This window comes from Macrobrachium nipponense, chromosome 12 (genome assembly GCF_015104395.2).
Source record: "Macrobrachium nipponense isolate FS-2020 chromosome 12, ASM1510439v2, whole genome shotgun sequence".
Lineage (NCBI taxonomy): Eukaryota > Metazoa > Arthropoda > Malacostraca > Decapoda > Palaemonidae > Macrobrachium > Macrobrachium nipponense.
This window is the reverse complement of record NC_087205.1, coordinates 104668721-104685159: the sequence shown is the minus strand read 5'-3', so window position 1 is coordinate 104685159 and position 16439 is coordinate 104668721. Positions and strand designations below refer to the sequence as shown.

General features: G+C 39.9%; 2 protein-coding genes across 6 annotated transcripts in view; one reads left to right on the top strand and one right to left on the bottom strand.

The window, feature by feature from the left end:
- Window positions 1-9337, bottom strand: part of LOC135224731 (contactin-1-like) — a 62895-nt gene extending 53558 nt beyond the window's left edge. The window contains exon 1 of the mRNA XM_064264045.1: window positions 9130-9337. Coding sequence (XP_064120115.1) covers window positions 9130-9172 — 43 coding nt within the window. The 5' untranslated portion in view covers window positions 9173-9337. The remainder of the gene's footprint in view (window positions 1-9129) is intronic.
- A 4037-nt stretch (window positions 9338-13374) lies between these two features.
- Window positions 13375-16439, top strand: part of LOC135224729 (protein retinal degeneration B-like) — a 189553-nt gene continuing 186488 nt past the window's right edge. For 2 of the 5 annotated variants that reach the window (XM_064264035.1, XM_064264033.1), the window contains exon 1: window positions 13375-13480. The gene's annotated coding sequence lies outside the window, so the exon portion shown is untranslated. The remainder of the gene's footprint in view (window positions 13481-16439) is intronic. The other 3 variants (XM_064264039.1, XM_064264036.1, XM_064264034.1) reach the window with 2 other exon arrangements.

Genomic DNA, 16439 nt, shown 5'->3' with positions numbered 1-16439 from the left:
CAGTCCCAACGACGCCCACACCTGTCCAAGGTCATCCTTCACGGCAACCGCACCTGAGGAGGCAAAAGTCGGGTGAATTAGGCGGATCCTCTACCCGCTCGCGCGAAGACGAGCGGATAGAGGACCCAGAGTACAACTCCTACGTCGGGGTATCTAGCGCCCTCCTCCACACTCGACACATCGGGAGAGGAAGAAGGACCTAGACACCCCCCCCACCCCCCCGAAGGGGAAGGCGCGATACGAGGAAGTTGAGCGGGCGGCAGGAAAGAAGACGAAGTGTCCGTCACCAAAGGAGTCGCGGGAGGAGAGCTTTCCGACGACTCCTTGCAGGCCTTCGCTTCTTCCTGCCCTCATACAATGTCCACTGCGCCTCCGACCAGTCCATACAAACATCACAGGGCTCGGCCCGGGTGCATTCGCGCCCCCGGCACCGAGCACACAAAAAACATGAGGGTCTATCTCGGGAAAAAGATCTGAATTTCCCACATTTGCGCCCTTCGGTACCCGGGCAAAGTCTCCTTGGGGTAGCGAGGCGCGGAGATTCCATCATTAATGAATTCAGCGTAATTAATATGAAAAGAGAGAATACTGTACTTACAATCTTTCATACACAATTACAAAACAAACTAGAAAGCAAAACGACGAGCAGCGGGCAGAGAGCGAACACACAGTCCATCCACTGTGAGGCCGAAAGCAAAAGTGATTTGTTTACCTCCCGAGTCGCGCGCGCGCGCCTGTCGGACAAGCAGTTAAACTACCGAACCCCTTGTTCGAAAGCTTACGACCTATCCAGCTGCCGCTAGTAACCTTCCTATTGTAAAAGGACCCGAAGGTTTTGTATGGCCGTGTCGGAACAATTTCAAATTCTGCCGTGACGTCAGGAGACGACAGCTATATGTAACCACCGGGTAAGTTATATAAGTGAAAGCTTACTGCTACTATGACTTCTTTTACGTATTTCTCGGTGGAAAGACGGACACGAGTTCAGGCGACGTTCGCCTTCTTACTTCTCACTGAAACGCATAACGAGAGAGAGAGAGAGAGGACGTGAAGGCGTCCTCTTCTATAAAGCTTTCTATTTAGAGGGCGCGAGTCCATCCGAAAGCTCCAACCCCTGCGCGGGGAGGACGCTTCGGAGGACGAGAAGCAATCCTTCAGGATTCGTGCACGTGCACGCACTTAGGCGTCTGGGGATTTTCATCAGAAACTGCCGAAGGCACGCCAGATCGGTGGGGGTTCCTCGTAACCCTCCTTCGGCTTTCGACATGCTCTCTCCCTGGTTCTGGGAGTCAAGCAGAGGTCCCGGCCTAGAGGCGAAACGAGGCCGATCTGACGCACCCTCCACTACACAAGGGGTATCACTGCACTTCTTTACTCTCTAAAGCAAGCACTTTCGATTCTAAGTTACGAATCGAAGGAGTATCAGAGAAAGGGCAATTTCTCTACAGACACTGCTTAGGGCCCGAAGGCAACACTGCAGGGTTAGGAGTAACAATTACAGAAGTAGCACTTCACAGCAATGAAGGAGAGCGAGCATCTCTCGTAGACATATACATAGCCCGTAGGCCATACTACAGGGTTATGCAAAATAAAGTCTACAGGAAGGTTAGCAGGTTCACTACCCTGACTTTTGTTACTGATTAATTGCGTACATACGAATCATACGTCTTCCTTACGGAATTAGACATGTTTACTGATTAATTGCGTACATACGAATCATACGTCTTCCTTACGGAATAGACAAAGTCTCACACTCCTTACATGACAAATCTCAACAAAGAAGCAAGACCCATACCCCTCGTACATACCAAGTGCGAATCTACCGAAGCTTTCGGTAGCCACACCCTATCTTTGCAGACAACCCCGTCTGAAACTAGCCTAACTAGATTCAGATATTTTATGCAAAAATGAATCAAATTCAAATCAATTTAAGATAGCGTATGCCTAGCCACAAATCCAAGTAAATAAATCAAAAGACAATTAGGATACTTAGCGGCAATGAAGTTTCCAAAATCCTAAGACGGAGGTACTGAAAACAGGGTGTTTTCAGCACCGGCGACAGAAAAATTATGAATAGAAAATGGGAATGATTCCTGATACCCGCCTCCCAGCGGCGGGAATGGGTACTAACCCCATGACTCCCACTGCGTGTGTCGTAAGTGTTTAAATTTCTGTCGGATTCGGAAAAATACAGCTATATATATATCTGACAGGTAAGTTTCATGAACAAATAAATATATATATATATAAATATATATATCACCACCTGACCAACCTAGCCAAAGTTAAGGTGTGTTAACTAAGGCTTAAGAGTTAAGAAGTCGCCGTGTCGGCGACTCAACAACTAAATTAAGAGCTCTTCCTAACCATTTTCTACAGGATAGGATGAGTGGTACTTCTTGCCCCCAAGATTGTGTCTGCAGACCACGTATGGCCCTAGCGACCGCAGCAGATCTCATATGCCATCTTCACATCTCGCAGGGAGTGTGAAGTGAACACAGAGTTGCTTCGCTAAAACATGGTATACTCAGGATGTTGCTGAGTGCCATGCTCTGTTGAAATGCTTCCGAGGCCGCGCCCTCACCTTGTGAGCATTCAGATAAAAGATTTCAAATCTTTGTGCAAACACAATGAAGGAGCATTTTTGAAAGAACTCCTTAACACTAAAGCCAGGCTGTTCTTCGATATGGGCAAGTCTGGTCTTTTTCGGAACACTGCAGATTGTCCGTACGACTTCGACTTTCTTGAGTTTTATGTAGATAAAACTTGAGAGACCCGACAGGGCACAGGACTCTCTCTGGCTCCTGCCCACTAACTTGTGCCATCCTTGCTTCCAAGCTCCTGGCCCAAGGACAAAACGGGTTACCATTCTTAGGCCACAACGGAAGGGTTAGAGAGCACACCGCCTTGTGTTCTCTAAAGCCAAAACTTGTGACGATGGCTTAAAATCTCACTAACCCTCTTTGTCGTATCTAGGGTGGTTAGAAGGCCTTCCTGATCACATGCAAGAAGTTAACAGGTAGGAGAGGTTCGAATGCTTTGACATCAAGAACTTCAGACTACGTCTAAGTTCCATATTGAAAGCTTTGATCTGGACATGCACAGTCAGTCCGTCTGTACTAAAGTCAGGTGACCGACCAGTTGACCAGTCAGACGAATCAAGGACAAGCAAGGCGGTACCCTGAAGACCATAAGGCACATTTCTTCGCTGAAGGATGAGTGTCTGGACTGCCTGGGCGATTCAATCTAAGCAAACCTGGGGGTGTATCAACGCAACCCAAACGTCGTCAGCGAATCAACTCTGACTCGAGCTTCTGGTGCCAGGAGAAAGGAGCGAGGAGCAAAAAGGCGATTCAGTCCCGAAGGAAGAATGCCTGACAGTCCAACCTGGTCTCATGTTACACGATCATCGGGGGTGTATAAACGCAACCGACTTCGTCAACAAGAACAAAATCAGGGCTACTATATGTCGCCTGATCCTGCACGAGTGTCTGACTCCGAGAAAACAGGTGAGACAAAAAGTAGATGGTGAGCGAGGTTCGAGATTCCACAGAACTCAAAGATCGTGAAGGGTCTTTGTTGTTTGAAAGACGCAAATCTCTGAGCCCAAAGGCCGTCAACAACATATTTGCGTATTCTTTAATAGTTGTGACTGCCAGCTTATCCCATTCTTCAGACGGAAATGGAAGACGGTAATCTTATTCCTGTCAACATCTCGATAGCCTGAACGTAGTCAAGACTCAGAGCGGAGAGGTATAGGTACCTTTCGAGTTAGATAGACCGACTCTCTCGGAAAAGGTCCTTGGAAAGTGAACTAGGAAGTATGTGACCTCTGTGAATCCAGGATCCTGAAGGCCAACATGGGGCGATCAGCGTCATTGTCGCTCCCTGTGACGTCATAAATCCTCTTATTACATTTCCTAAGCGATTGAAAAAAGGGGAAAAGAGACTAAATATCCATCCCCGTTCAATATCATAGGATGGCGTTTAATGGTACCGATCCCGGATCGAGAATAAGGGGGAGCAGAGAAGAAGAAGCCTCTTCGTCCTCAACATATCGAAGAGAAGAATGAAAGGGCGTCCCTAAAGTCTCCACAACTCTCAACTTACTTCTAAAGAAAGATTCCACTCGGAAGTCAATAGTTGCTGCCGTCGATCGAGACGATTCGTACGGACTTTCGCAATCCGGTAACGAACCTCTAGAGGATCGTTACATTCTACGCCTGTTATCGGAGGAAGTTTAAAGTGAACAGACAACTTCTTCTTCGAAACCCAGCAAGACATCGGGTTTCGTGAATTCAAGAGGTCTCTGTCAATTAATATTGCTTTTCGCATAGGTGGATGGAGTTAAGGAAAGCTCAAGGGAAGATCTCGTTTGCTCTACCGCAACCTTTGCCATTCGGCCAATAAATTTAAGTTGCCATACTACCGCAGTCAAGACTTTGCGATAAGGCAGTTACGGGTTATGTAAGGCTCGATGTCCTGCACGTCAGGACTCTCGGCAACGTTCAGTGGGATTCTTGCAAAGGCACTCATCAAAAGGACGCTCTTCAGGAAAGCGCAAGACAGGACTTCCTTTGCCATACTGCCAATAAATTTTAAGCTTTAGCAGGCATTAGTTGTGATACGGGAAAGGAAGCTGGTTGGAGAGTTTCTTCCTCTTCCCAGGATAATTTTGCAAGCTTTTTAGCCCATCTGAAAGGGTTTTCAGATGATAAATTTTGTTAGTTTCTAGTCGGGACTACGCTGCCGAATTGAACATCGTCGTTCTACCTGCCGTAAGCCCAGTCTCTTAACAGGATTCTTGCCCCTTCCTCGTTTGAGACGGGAATCGATTAAATGCTTGACTCCCTGGATTACGTTTTGTCAATCCAGTGACTTTCCCCCATTGACAATATACTTTCGTTTTGTCAAGTAAGTGGGTATCCCCTCATTGACAAAATATCTCTTTGTCCCGTAAATGGGTTAGTTCTCATTGACAAACATCTCATTAACTTGATATTGCGTAAGCGAATAAGCTCTTATTGATAAGATTCGGAAGAGCTCTCATTCGTCATTCGCAGACTCGTACAAGAAATAGACTTGTAGACTACGTCAATGAACGCTTATGTCCAGTAACATAAGAAGCTTGAGCTGACTGCTTCGATTCTCTTAAGTTTTGTTCATGAAATGGTCCCCAGCAAGCTCATCCATTCCCTCCCCGACACACCTGGCGTGCGCTGGTGCACGGCTCGGCGTCCACTGGCGCGCGCGTCTCGCCGGTCCACGGGAACGCGCTCGGCGTCCACTGGAGCGCGCTCGGCGTCCACTGCTCGCTCGCGTCACTGGCGCGCAATTTGTGCACCCGCGCGCGCCTGGAGTCCATCCGAGCGTCCCGGGCGTCCGCTCTCAAAAGCTTCCTGCTACTATGACTTCTTTTACGTATTTCTCGGTGGAAAGACGGACACGAGTTCAGGCGACGTTCGCCTTCTTACTTCTCACTGAAACGCATAACGAGAGAGAGAGAGAGGACGTGAAGCGTCCTCTTCTATAAAGCTTCTATTTAGAGGGCGCGAGTCCTTCCGAAAGCTCCAACCCCTGCATGGGGAGGACGCTTCGGAGGACGAGAAGCAATCTTTCAGGATTCGTGCACGCGCACGCACTTTGGCAGTCTGGGGATTTTCATCAGAAACTGCCGAAGGCACGCCAGATCGGTGGGGGTTCCTTGTAACCCTCCTTAGGCTTTCGACATGCTCCCTCCCCGGGTCCTGGGAGTCAAGCAGAGGTCCCGGCCTAGAGGCGAAACGAGGCCGATCTGACGCACCCTCCACTACACAAGGGGTATCACTGCACTTCTGCACTTCACTTTTACTCTCTAAAGCAAGCACTTTCGATTCTAAGATACGAATCGAAAGAGTATCAGAGAAAGGGTAATTCCTCTACAGACACTGCTTAGGGCCCGAAGGCAACACTGCAGGGTTAGGAGTAACAATTACAGAAGTAGCACTTCACAGCAATGAAGGAGAGCGAGCACCTCTCGTAGACATATTCATAGCCCGTAGGCCATACTACAGGGTTAGGCAAAATAAAGTCTACAGGAAGGTTAGCAGGTTCACTACCCTGACTTTTGTTACTGATTAATTGCGTACATACGAATCATACGTCTTCCTTACGGAATTAGACATGTTTACTGATTAATTGCGTACATACGAATCATACGTCTTCCTTACGGAATAGACAAAGTCTCACACTCCTTACATGACAAATCTCAACAAAGAAGCAAGACCCATACCCCTCGTACATACCAAGTGCGGATCTACCGAAGCTTTCGGTAGCCACACCCTATCTTTGCAGACAACCCCGTCTGAAACTAGCCTAACTAGATTCAGATATTTATGCAAAAATGAATCAAATTCAAATCAATTTAAGATAGCGTATGCCTAGCCACAAATCCAAGTAAATAAATCAAAAGACAATTAGGATACTTAGCGGCAATGAAGTTTCCAAAATCCTAAGACGGAGGTACTGAAAACAGGTGTTTTCAGCACCAGCGACAGAAAAATTATGAATAGAAAATGGGAATGGTTCCTGATACCCGCCTCCCAGCGGCGGGAATGGGTATTAACCACCTGGCCGACCACTGCGTGTGTCGGAAGTTTTTAAAATTCTGTCGGACTTCAGAAAATACAGCTATATATATATCTGACAGGTAAGTTTCATGAACAAATTATAAAATTAAGTATACCAATAACCACAACTCATAATCTCACACGAAATAATGCTGCCAATTCATATTTAACTTAAAGTAGGGTACCCAATTTCTTGAATCTACTATAGTCGATTCATTTAAGGTAAATCCTTGCGCCTACAAGACGTTTGTTTGGCGGCGTCTGATTGGCTGGTACCGGGAGGTAGGCCGCTCACTCAGTCTCATTATTTTCTACTGTGGCTTAGAAAACTAGCAATATTATGTTTATATTTCTTCAATCAACTCACGCTTTGCTCAAGATAGGAAAATTTTGCTCATACCATAGGATTCCGTATTAATTGTACAACTAAGTCATCTTTTCCTGAAATCAATAAGATAAAACACAAAGGAATTACAACGAGTAAAAGTGAAGAGAAGCATTTAATTCTTTATACTGTTTTTATTTATCATCGGATTTTGCATCATTAACGCAATTAAGGTAAAATAAAACTTGTGTTTTCATTCAACAAATTCACCCTGAATACGCTGGTGCTTTCAGATTTTGGATGCGTATAAAATGTGAGGAGAAAATGAAGAATATGTCTTATTATGTAGCATCGGTAAATGATTCAAGTTTGACGGTATTGCTGAAAGAATGAGATCTGCAAGGCGTCGTTGTTGCGTTTGTCTCCTCAGCGAGAGATTTGAGTTGCCAATTAGCGATATAAAAGGTTGCAGTTTCGACAATATTTACCATATTATATTATTACATTTTCTGAAAATAAATACACAGAATTTCCATTATAACTGTCGAACATTTTAAATCCATATCATATAGTATGTCTGGGCATATCTGATAAGGAAAAAAATAATAATAATCAGATGGATGCATCTGGTATCGTTAGCTCAGACCCAAGCGGGCCGCGGGGAATTCAACCCAGCAAAGAAGTTGATCTCTGTGGAAAGACGACTTCACACAAAGACGACTTCACACTTCAACTCAGCCCAAACTTTAATCTGGTTGTTTCAAGATATTGTCTCTAATTTTATGAATATATTTTCAAATGAAAGAGACACCAGAGACTTATTTGAGTGATATGAAATAATAATCTCAGTCAAGTAATAAACAGCAAATAATTAAGAAAGATTGACTTCCTATCAGGCTGAGTCAAGTACGGCTGCAACATAATAAGACATATGTATTCTTCATTTTCTCTTTACCTATTAGACGCATAAAAAATCTGAAAGCACCAGCGTATTCAGGGTGATTTTATTGTATGAAAATACAAGTTTTAATTCATCTTGATCGTATGACTTATTAAAAATACGATGATAAATAAAAACAGGTGTAAAGATTGAAATTTTTTCTCTTCACTTTTACTCGTAATTCCATTGTGTTTTATCTAATTGGTTTCAGGAAAAGATTATTTAGTTGTACAATTAATACCGAATCCTTTGGGATGACCAAAACTTTATTATGTTTTGGAAAACGTGAGATAAATGAAGAAATATAAACATACTGCATGTTTTCTAAGTCACAGACGAAAATATGACACAATGAGCGAGCGGCCTACCTCCCGGTACCAGCCAATCAGAGGCCGCCAAACAAACGTCTCGTAGGCGCAAGAATCTACCTTAAATGAATCGACTATAGCTAGTAGCCCAATTAACCTAAACTACTCTAATAACCTTTCCAGTCAAGATAAATATTAATATACAGCTATCTTCCCATCTGTAGCTCTTATGATTAGCATGACTAGTAGTAGTAATTTCATTGCAATAAAATTTCAAGATGCCTGTACAATAATTCTATCAGCATAAATTATTGATGGAGGTTTACTGCCTCGGAAATTATGCAAAGGCTCTTTCTCTCTCTTCTTCTTTTCATTATCCCACAAGTGTTCTGCCTCCTTCAATTCTGTACAGGTCACACAAATTAGGTACAGTATTAGTTACTGTAAGAGGTCACACAAATTACAGTATTTAGGCCACATTACCTATCTCTAAGTTAGCTTTCATACCTCCCTTTCATTATTGCACTCCATCGATTTTATCTGGTTCTTTTACATACTAATTAAACTAATTCCCTATAGCTAGGCCTTTGTCTATTCAGTAAATCTCAATGTCTCCTCTCTTGGGCTACCTAGGTATATTCGTAATTTATTTGTTATTTCGATGTTTTACTTTTAGACCGCAGGAGCCTCGCCCTGAATCTGGGAAACTTTAAAGGTATCGATCTCAACGTAAGAATTAGTAACGTAAAGGAGATCCATAAGTAGACGGTCAATTTACTGTTACGTAAATAAGAAAAGAGAAAAAATGTCAATTTCACCAACAGAATCTAAAAACAAAGAAGATAAACACCAGTGAAACAATCAATGGGTGGAGTGAATCAACAAAGTCAACAATCCAGACTTTTTCTACTTCTGTTCCTTTCAAAATAAATGAAACGTCAGCTTTACCTTTGAATAGATGCAGGAGAACAAATAAATCCCTAAGGATCATTTCTTCATTGCTAAAGTCACTTTTACAAGCGTAATGAGTCACTAAAACCCTAAGTGGGGCGTCATCATTGTTGTTGTGGTTTCGTTCCCAAGCTATAGACGACTGAAGTTTAGTTTACGACAGTCTGCGAAATCTCAGAGCTTATACACAGCTCTCTGTCCTCTTCTTCTTCTTCTGTCAGCGGAACTTTGCCTTGTTTTTGCGTTTGCTTGAATTGGGAGTGGCTTGAAAGCCAACTGCACGCAAGTGCGGTGTAGTAATTGGTTTTTCCACCCTAAGAGGAGAATTATTATTCATTATAAAAGCAAACCAGTCGGTGACGTTACAAAATTCTTAGATAATAGGCTCTGTTCATATCAATTTCAATGCATGGGTTTTCCAGCTTTAGGTAGTACGGTCAGCCAGTTGAGTCATGCAAGGCCTCCCATAGCCGCCAACATTTAGCAACTCTCCTGGAGTTCATCGAGTAACCACACTAACGAGTACGTAGTCATAATATTTCCCCCTGTGCTCCCAAGCCTCGTTGAATTCTACACTCATACTATATATATATATATATATATATATATATATATATATATATATATATATAAAAAGTTGCAACGAAATATTACCTAAATTGTTAAAGGAATTCACAGCTGGGAATATGAGCGTTTCCAAAGAGCGATCTCAAAACAGTATTCCAAAGCTAATATGCAATATTGAGATTTTTTTTTCAAATATACTTCCTTTATCAGAGCAGATATCTTTCATACCACAAAATTTAAATGCAGTATTTGATAAAGCTTTATATGACATTATCTTGCTCGGTAATCTAAAATATCTCATAGGACTCATATATCTGAGGTCCTTATAGTTGTCACATCGGGCGCGGGAAGGTTTTTAGAAAGGTTCCGCATAGTTGAACGAGTTTTTCGTTGAGTCTCTGTACTGTAAATTGTGGGAAAATGTGCAAGCTTGCATAAATCATACGAAAAATGTAAAACAAACACGTTTGGTTTTTATTTGTTGTAGAGACTTAATCGTCTAATCGTTAAGAGGGTTTAAAGCTTTGTATACTGATTCACATAGGTAGTGGGATCCTAAGTAAGGATATAGACTGCCACACATTAATGAAATAAAAATGTACTGTATCGATTACACGGCCGCATAGTCAATACTTGCGTGTACACGAACTTTAGGCTAAAATATATTTCATTCACACATATCACTTACAACATAGGTACTCGTCGAAAATTGAATGCCACCCCTAAAGAAGAAATGAAACTATTTCCCATAACAAATGGTAGCTCTAGAGAAAAAGAGCCCACTTACAGAAAACTTCCATAACATTAGCTTCTTTATACAGAGAAGGCTTCTCTGTGGGTTGCCAGCTGAACCCCTTTCACACGACTATTTCCCACAAACTACCAGGCAATTGAAACCCTTCCTTGTGAAAACTACACTTTTGCGATATCTGTCCAGCCGTTTCTCCACCTTCTTTTCCAATTCTTATTATTCTTTTAAATTGCATACCCCATTTCCAAACATATCTTGTCGGGTCCATATTTCCACTTAGGATAACTTTTTTAACACACACATATATATATATATATATATATAATATATATATATATATATATATATCGAGCTACAATGTCCTTTAATGTCTAATTCGCTCTACCTCGGAATTAATATATTTTCATATATGCTTAACCGAAGGGGAATTTTTCTCGATAATAGACTTGCCTGGATCGGGACGCAAACCCAGGATCCTTTCAAATCCAGGAACGTCAGTGAAGCTTTATACCTACTACACTACCGTAGTGTAGTAGGTAAAAGCTTCCACTGACGTTCCTGGATTTGAAAGGATCCTGGGTTCGCGTCCCGATCCAGGGCAAGTCTATTATCGAGAAAAAATTCTCCTTCGGTTAACTCATATATGAAAATATATTAATTCCGAGGTGTAGAGCAAATTAGATTGAAAGGACATTGTACTCGATATTGTATATGAATCACGGAAAAGTGATATATATATATATATATCTATATATATATATATATATATATATATATATATGATATGTGTGTGTGTGTGTGTGTGTTGTGTATGTATATATATATATATATATATATATATATATATATATATATATATATAACTATATATAATATATATATGTGTGTGTGTGTTGATATGTGTGTGTGTGTATGTATATATATGATATTATTTATATATATATATATATATATATATATATATAACATATATAATATATATATGTGTGTGTGTGTACATGTGTTTTGGTGTTTGGTGGGGGCTGTGTGAGTGTAAACATTTCTCATTATTTCAGTTCTTCTTAAGCCTTAAGTAATAATTCATCATAAAAGATTCAGTTTTTTTTATCTATCATTTGCATCTATATCCACACTTCACTTCCATCATGGAGAGTTGGCTCAGTAATCCCTTCACACATTCCTACCTTCGGTTCCCCAGACACTCGATCTAAACTTCTGTAAAATACCTATCGGTCTTCCTTGCTTTACTTATTTAATAATTCACCTCTTCTTTCATTCTACCACCATGTAATAATATATTTGCTCCTTAATACTAATGAATCGCTTTCCCCACAGTCCTCTGAATCTTCAGTCTGTATCAAAATTCACTGCTTCGTGTTCGTGTACGTTTGTATTTTTGCTTGCTCGGGGAGTACACCTAAAAACTAATTTGTTGTTGTTGTTCTTGTTGGGGGGTTAGGAAAGGTCTATGGAAAGTCTAAAATGGCTTGAAAAAGATGTTTCACGCCAAGTTAAAGATAAGGGAATTTTAGGATTTATTTATTAGAATAGAAATGTAAAAAAATGATGTGCAAATTAAAAAGTACAGAAAAATCATTTGTAATAAAATATAGCATATTTATTTTAATTTGCATGGGGGAAACAAGGCTCTATTTGACCATAGATTTTAGCACATTTTAATGTATGCCCGAGGGGAAATCTTGCTCGCATTCCGAGTAAGCTGGAGGTCTGATCATGCCTTGCTTGTTTACATAGCACTGCTATTCTTATATTTCATATTTTTACAAGATATCTGTGTCAATACATTCAGACGTTTCATGCATATAATATTCCTTCATTTTTGCTTTTGGGAAATAATTCCCACTTCTGTGCCAGTCTTCCTCTCTCTGTCTTGGAATGATTTATTATTATTTTTTTTATCTAACTTTTCCGTTAATGCTTAATTAGTTTTTTGTCATACTTCTTCGTATTAAAGGAGCTGTATCTCCCGGTGACTGAATATTCAAAAGGCAAAAATTTTATTTCCCTTTGTTATCCATTTTCCCTTAATTTTCAGTTTCTTATTTTTCTCTTTTATAACCAGGGCAGTGTACGGACCTTAGCAAAGTACACGCCTGTCTCATTGAAATTTTAGTGGTCTTCCATATACTTTGGGCATATTTGTTCCGGCTATGTCAATATTTCTAGAATTTAGAGCATTGTGTTCCAAGGAATCTGTTACAGACTGTCATACTTGTTGGATACATTTAGCTTTGTTATTATATATAATGTTATTTCTTACTTACGTGAGCATTCATGATTTCATGTTTCATCCCTCAGGTTTCGATTTCAATATAGCAACCCAGTGGAAGTAGTTTAATTTCATTTACAAAGTATATCAGCTATAGCCTCTTTAAAGTAAAATTCTTTCGTGGCATCTATTATTATTTTCACAAAATACTTTAAAAAAAATATCGCACGATACATCTTTATTGGTAACCACAAGTTGAAAGACATATCATTCAAGAAATTTCGAAATTTTGGACAAAAACATCTGTAAAGAATGCTCATTTTTACTGTATAGGAATTTTATAATAACTTGAGACAAGACCAGTTCGTTATCGATAGTAGTGCACAGAAAATCAAGATAAACATGGCTTATTTTATGTAAATTAATATAAAACACCAAGAACATGTATCTTTTTCCATCTCGCTGACTCGATCCACCATCATGTCTGCCGAGGGAGGAAAATCGGAATGATTACGTCAAAAAATAGGCTTCTTGCATAGTTATTTTTGGCATAATAAATTTTATTGAATACTAAAATAATTCAAGTAAAAGTATACAATAATACAAATAAGTGATTTTTAAAATTAAACTTACGAAATATTATGTATAACTTTATTTTATACCAAAATCATTAAAAACTGAAATGAGATAAACAAAGCAGACGACAACAACGACGCTATAAGTGTGTCACTAGTGCCCAGTGAAGTCCGTTCTTCTGTGAGCCCATAGAAGTGATATCCGTAACGGCCCATTATCCACATGTAAGTTGATTTTAAAAGTTGCCATAGTGTAAAGTTTCATTATTTATTTCAAAACATAATTGATTAGCCAAGTAGAAACTTTAATTAGGTTACAGGTATTCCGAAGGAGTTGAAAGATACTAACCTACTACGTCTCTCGGAGGTTTTGAACTTGAAGTTGCATTGTCAAGACAAGTTACAGGTTTGGTTGGACTTTCAAACGTGCGTAATTGCTACTGTGGTTGTTAGGCGGAAGGTAGTTTGGTACAGATAGCTTATACCTGAGGTAAAACACTCGTTAGGCTAGCAATAACAAGCATAGCTTACGTGCCCTTAATAGTACTAGGTAGCTACTACGAAGGTAGATAGGTACCTAGGTAGTATCGCTGAACAGGTAACTTTCTTAGGCCTTACACACTTCAGCCATGGCTATTACTACCTACTTATGTCCAGATGAAAGAACTATCACGTAACGTAACGAAGACTAGAAGTGAATTGCATTCATGATCATGGGCTAGTGAGTAGTAGGTATGGTGGAAAAATATACGAATAGGCTAGGTACTATAGTAGTAGGTATAACTAGCTAGCTATCCTATTGTCAAAGCAGATATCAAGGGCTAGGTAAAGTCTGGTCTAGGTATACATATCTATAATCTTTAGTACCTAATATCAGTACAATTAGGTATGAGGCCTAGGGTGCTCAGACACTTAGGTTAGGCTCATTGTACATAGAACTTAGGTTAAGCTCATTGTACATAGAATACTGTCACCTCTATTAGTTGATCCTTACATAGAATACCTATTGTCACATCTTTTAGTTGATCCTACCCAACTGCTCAATTGATTAGAATTTTGCTTTGTAAAATTAACACAGCAAAATGAAAACTTTTTAATTTTACCTTCTACCTACTATGTAATGTATTCATACCTAATTGCATTGCGTTCAGTACGTTTACACCGTATGTGAGTTCAGGTCGTTTCGTCTGTAAGTGCCCTTCTAGGTTCGGCAAGTTCCAGTTTACATGCAAAAGGGGCACCATGTTTAGTACCAGCATCTTGGGAATGTATGTAAAAACATAAAATAATGATGGTAGATATCATGTAAACGCAACGTCTCATGTTGTTTAGGCCATAAGACATTTCAGCCATTTGTCAGTTTGGATGTTATATGTCTTAAATGACTTATGGCCGAAACAACCAGGACTGTATAGCACTTTGTTGCTAATGTCCCAATTATCTTTCATTTTATGCATTTTTTACTAATATGTCAGTTGTAGCAAATTACTTTTTTAGTTTTCTATAAAAGAAAACTATTGAGATGGCTTTGCCTGTTCGTCCGCACTTTTTGTGTCTGTCCTCAGATCTTAAAAATTACTGAGGTTAGAGGGGTGCAAATTACTTTATCATCCACCTTCCAATCATCAAACACCAAATTGCAGCCCTCTAGCCTCAGTAGTTTTGATTTTATTTAGTAAGGTTAAAGTTAGCCATGATCGTACATCTGGGATTGAAATACAGTACTACCTCAATCTTACACGATTCAAGTTGCGCGAATTCACAATAGTGGCAACTTTTCATTGGAACCTAACTAATTGTCGTATGGTAGTATTTCACAGACACGCAAACTCAACATTTTCGAATCTTGGAGAAACCCTGCAAAGGTGTTTGTTCAATTTTTTTAATGTAATTTATAAGTTTTCAAGCTTTTATGTGTAAGTTAAATAACATTAAATTATAAAAGTAATAATTTCTCTCTCTCTCTCTCTCTCTCTCTCTCTCTCTCTCTCTCTCTCTCTCTCTCTCTCTCTCTCTCTCTGAGATGAGAGAATTTTTATGGTACATGTATGTACTATGTTTATTAGTGGTTTCAAGTATTAATAATAATATAACTGTAATTACAAAATTCGTGATAGTATTTTAAAGAAATAAGGGAAAGAAGAGAGAACTGTACGTATGTACGCACTTCTATATTTTTACCAACCATTTATTTCTTTTTTATGGTTACTGTATTATGCTAACTTTTAAGTGAAATTGCAGTAACTTTAATTTCATTTATAAGTTAGCTTAATATTTAGGGAGCATGATTAGGGTCTCCAGAAGTAAGAATTTATTAGCATTTTTGGAGACCGTGCCAAACTTGTGCGAAACTTCCCTTTGCGCGAGGGGGTCTGGAACCTAACCTCGGGCAAGTTCTGGGTATTACTGTAGGACAGGCCACCAACAAGTTGTGGTTGAAGTTTCATAGGTTGCGGCCCATAGTATTATACCGAGATCACTGAAAGATAGGCATGTTTTCAGTGGTCTTGATTATATGCTGTACAGAAAACTTTATCGTGCCAAAGAAACTTCGGGGCAATTTTTACTCTTTTTAGTTTTGTGTTTGGTTCCTTTTCTCATTATATCCAACAGTTACTGGAGGAACCATGTTTTTACATTGGGAAAATCCTTAAAGAATGAATGGGACAAACGGGGAAAAAGTAGTCAGAAAAGTATATGGTTCATATTTGTGGCCTAATGAGTAGGGATGACATCACAAAACCTAGGCACTGGGTTCTACGTAACCCTTGGGAGATTGCGTCCCCATGGATCCCCCATCTTAATCAGACTTAGAATAATGTAGATTAGAGAAAGAAAAGTGATGTCACCCCTACTCATTAGTGCTAAGTTGCATACAGTTAGCATAGTCCTTGCTTTGATTTTGAGAGATAGGGCTAGAAGACTCCTATTTATCAGTGGAGGGAGGGTCTACTAAGCCTGTACCTGAAATAGGTTAAGTACATGATTTTGGGTATACTAGCCTATTTGACTTCCAGAGAAAATGAGTTTATGTGTTAAAAACAAGATGTGTCATATGGTCGTGGGTTAATGTGCAACAGAAAGGATTATTTTATGTTGGTCTTTAATTATGAAAGTTTCATCATTATTACATGCCATACGCACTCTTTACACTTAAGGCAGCCATTGTCTAACCATATATATT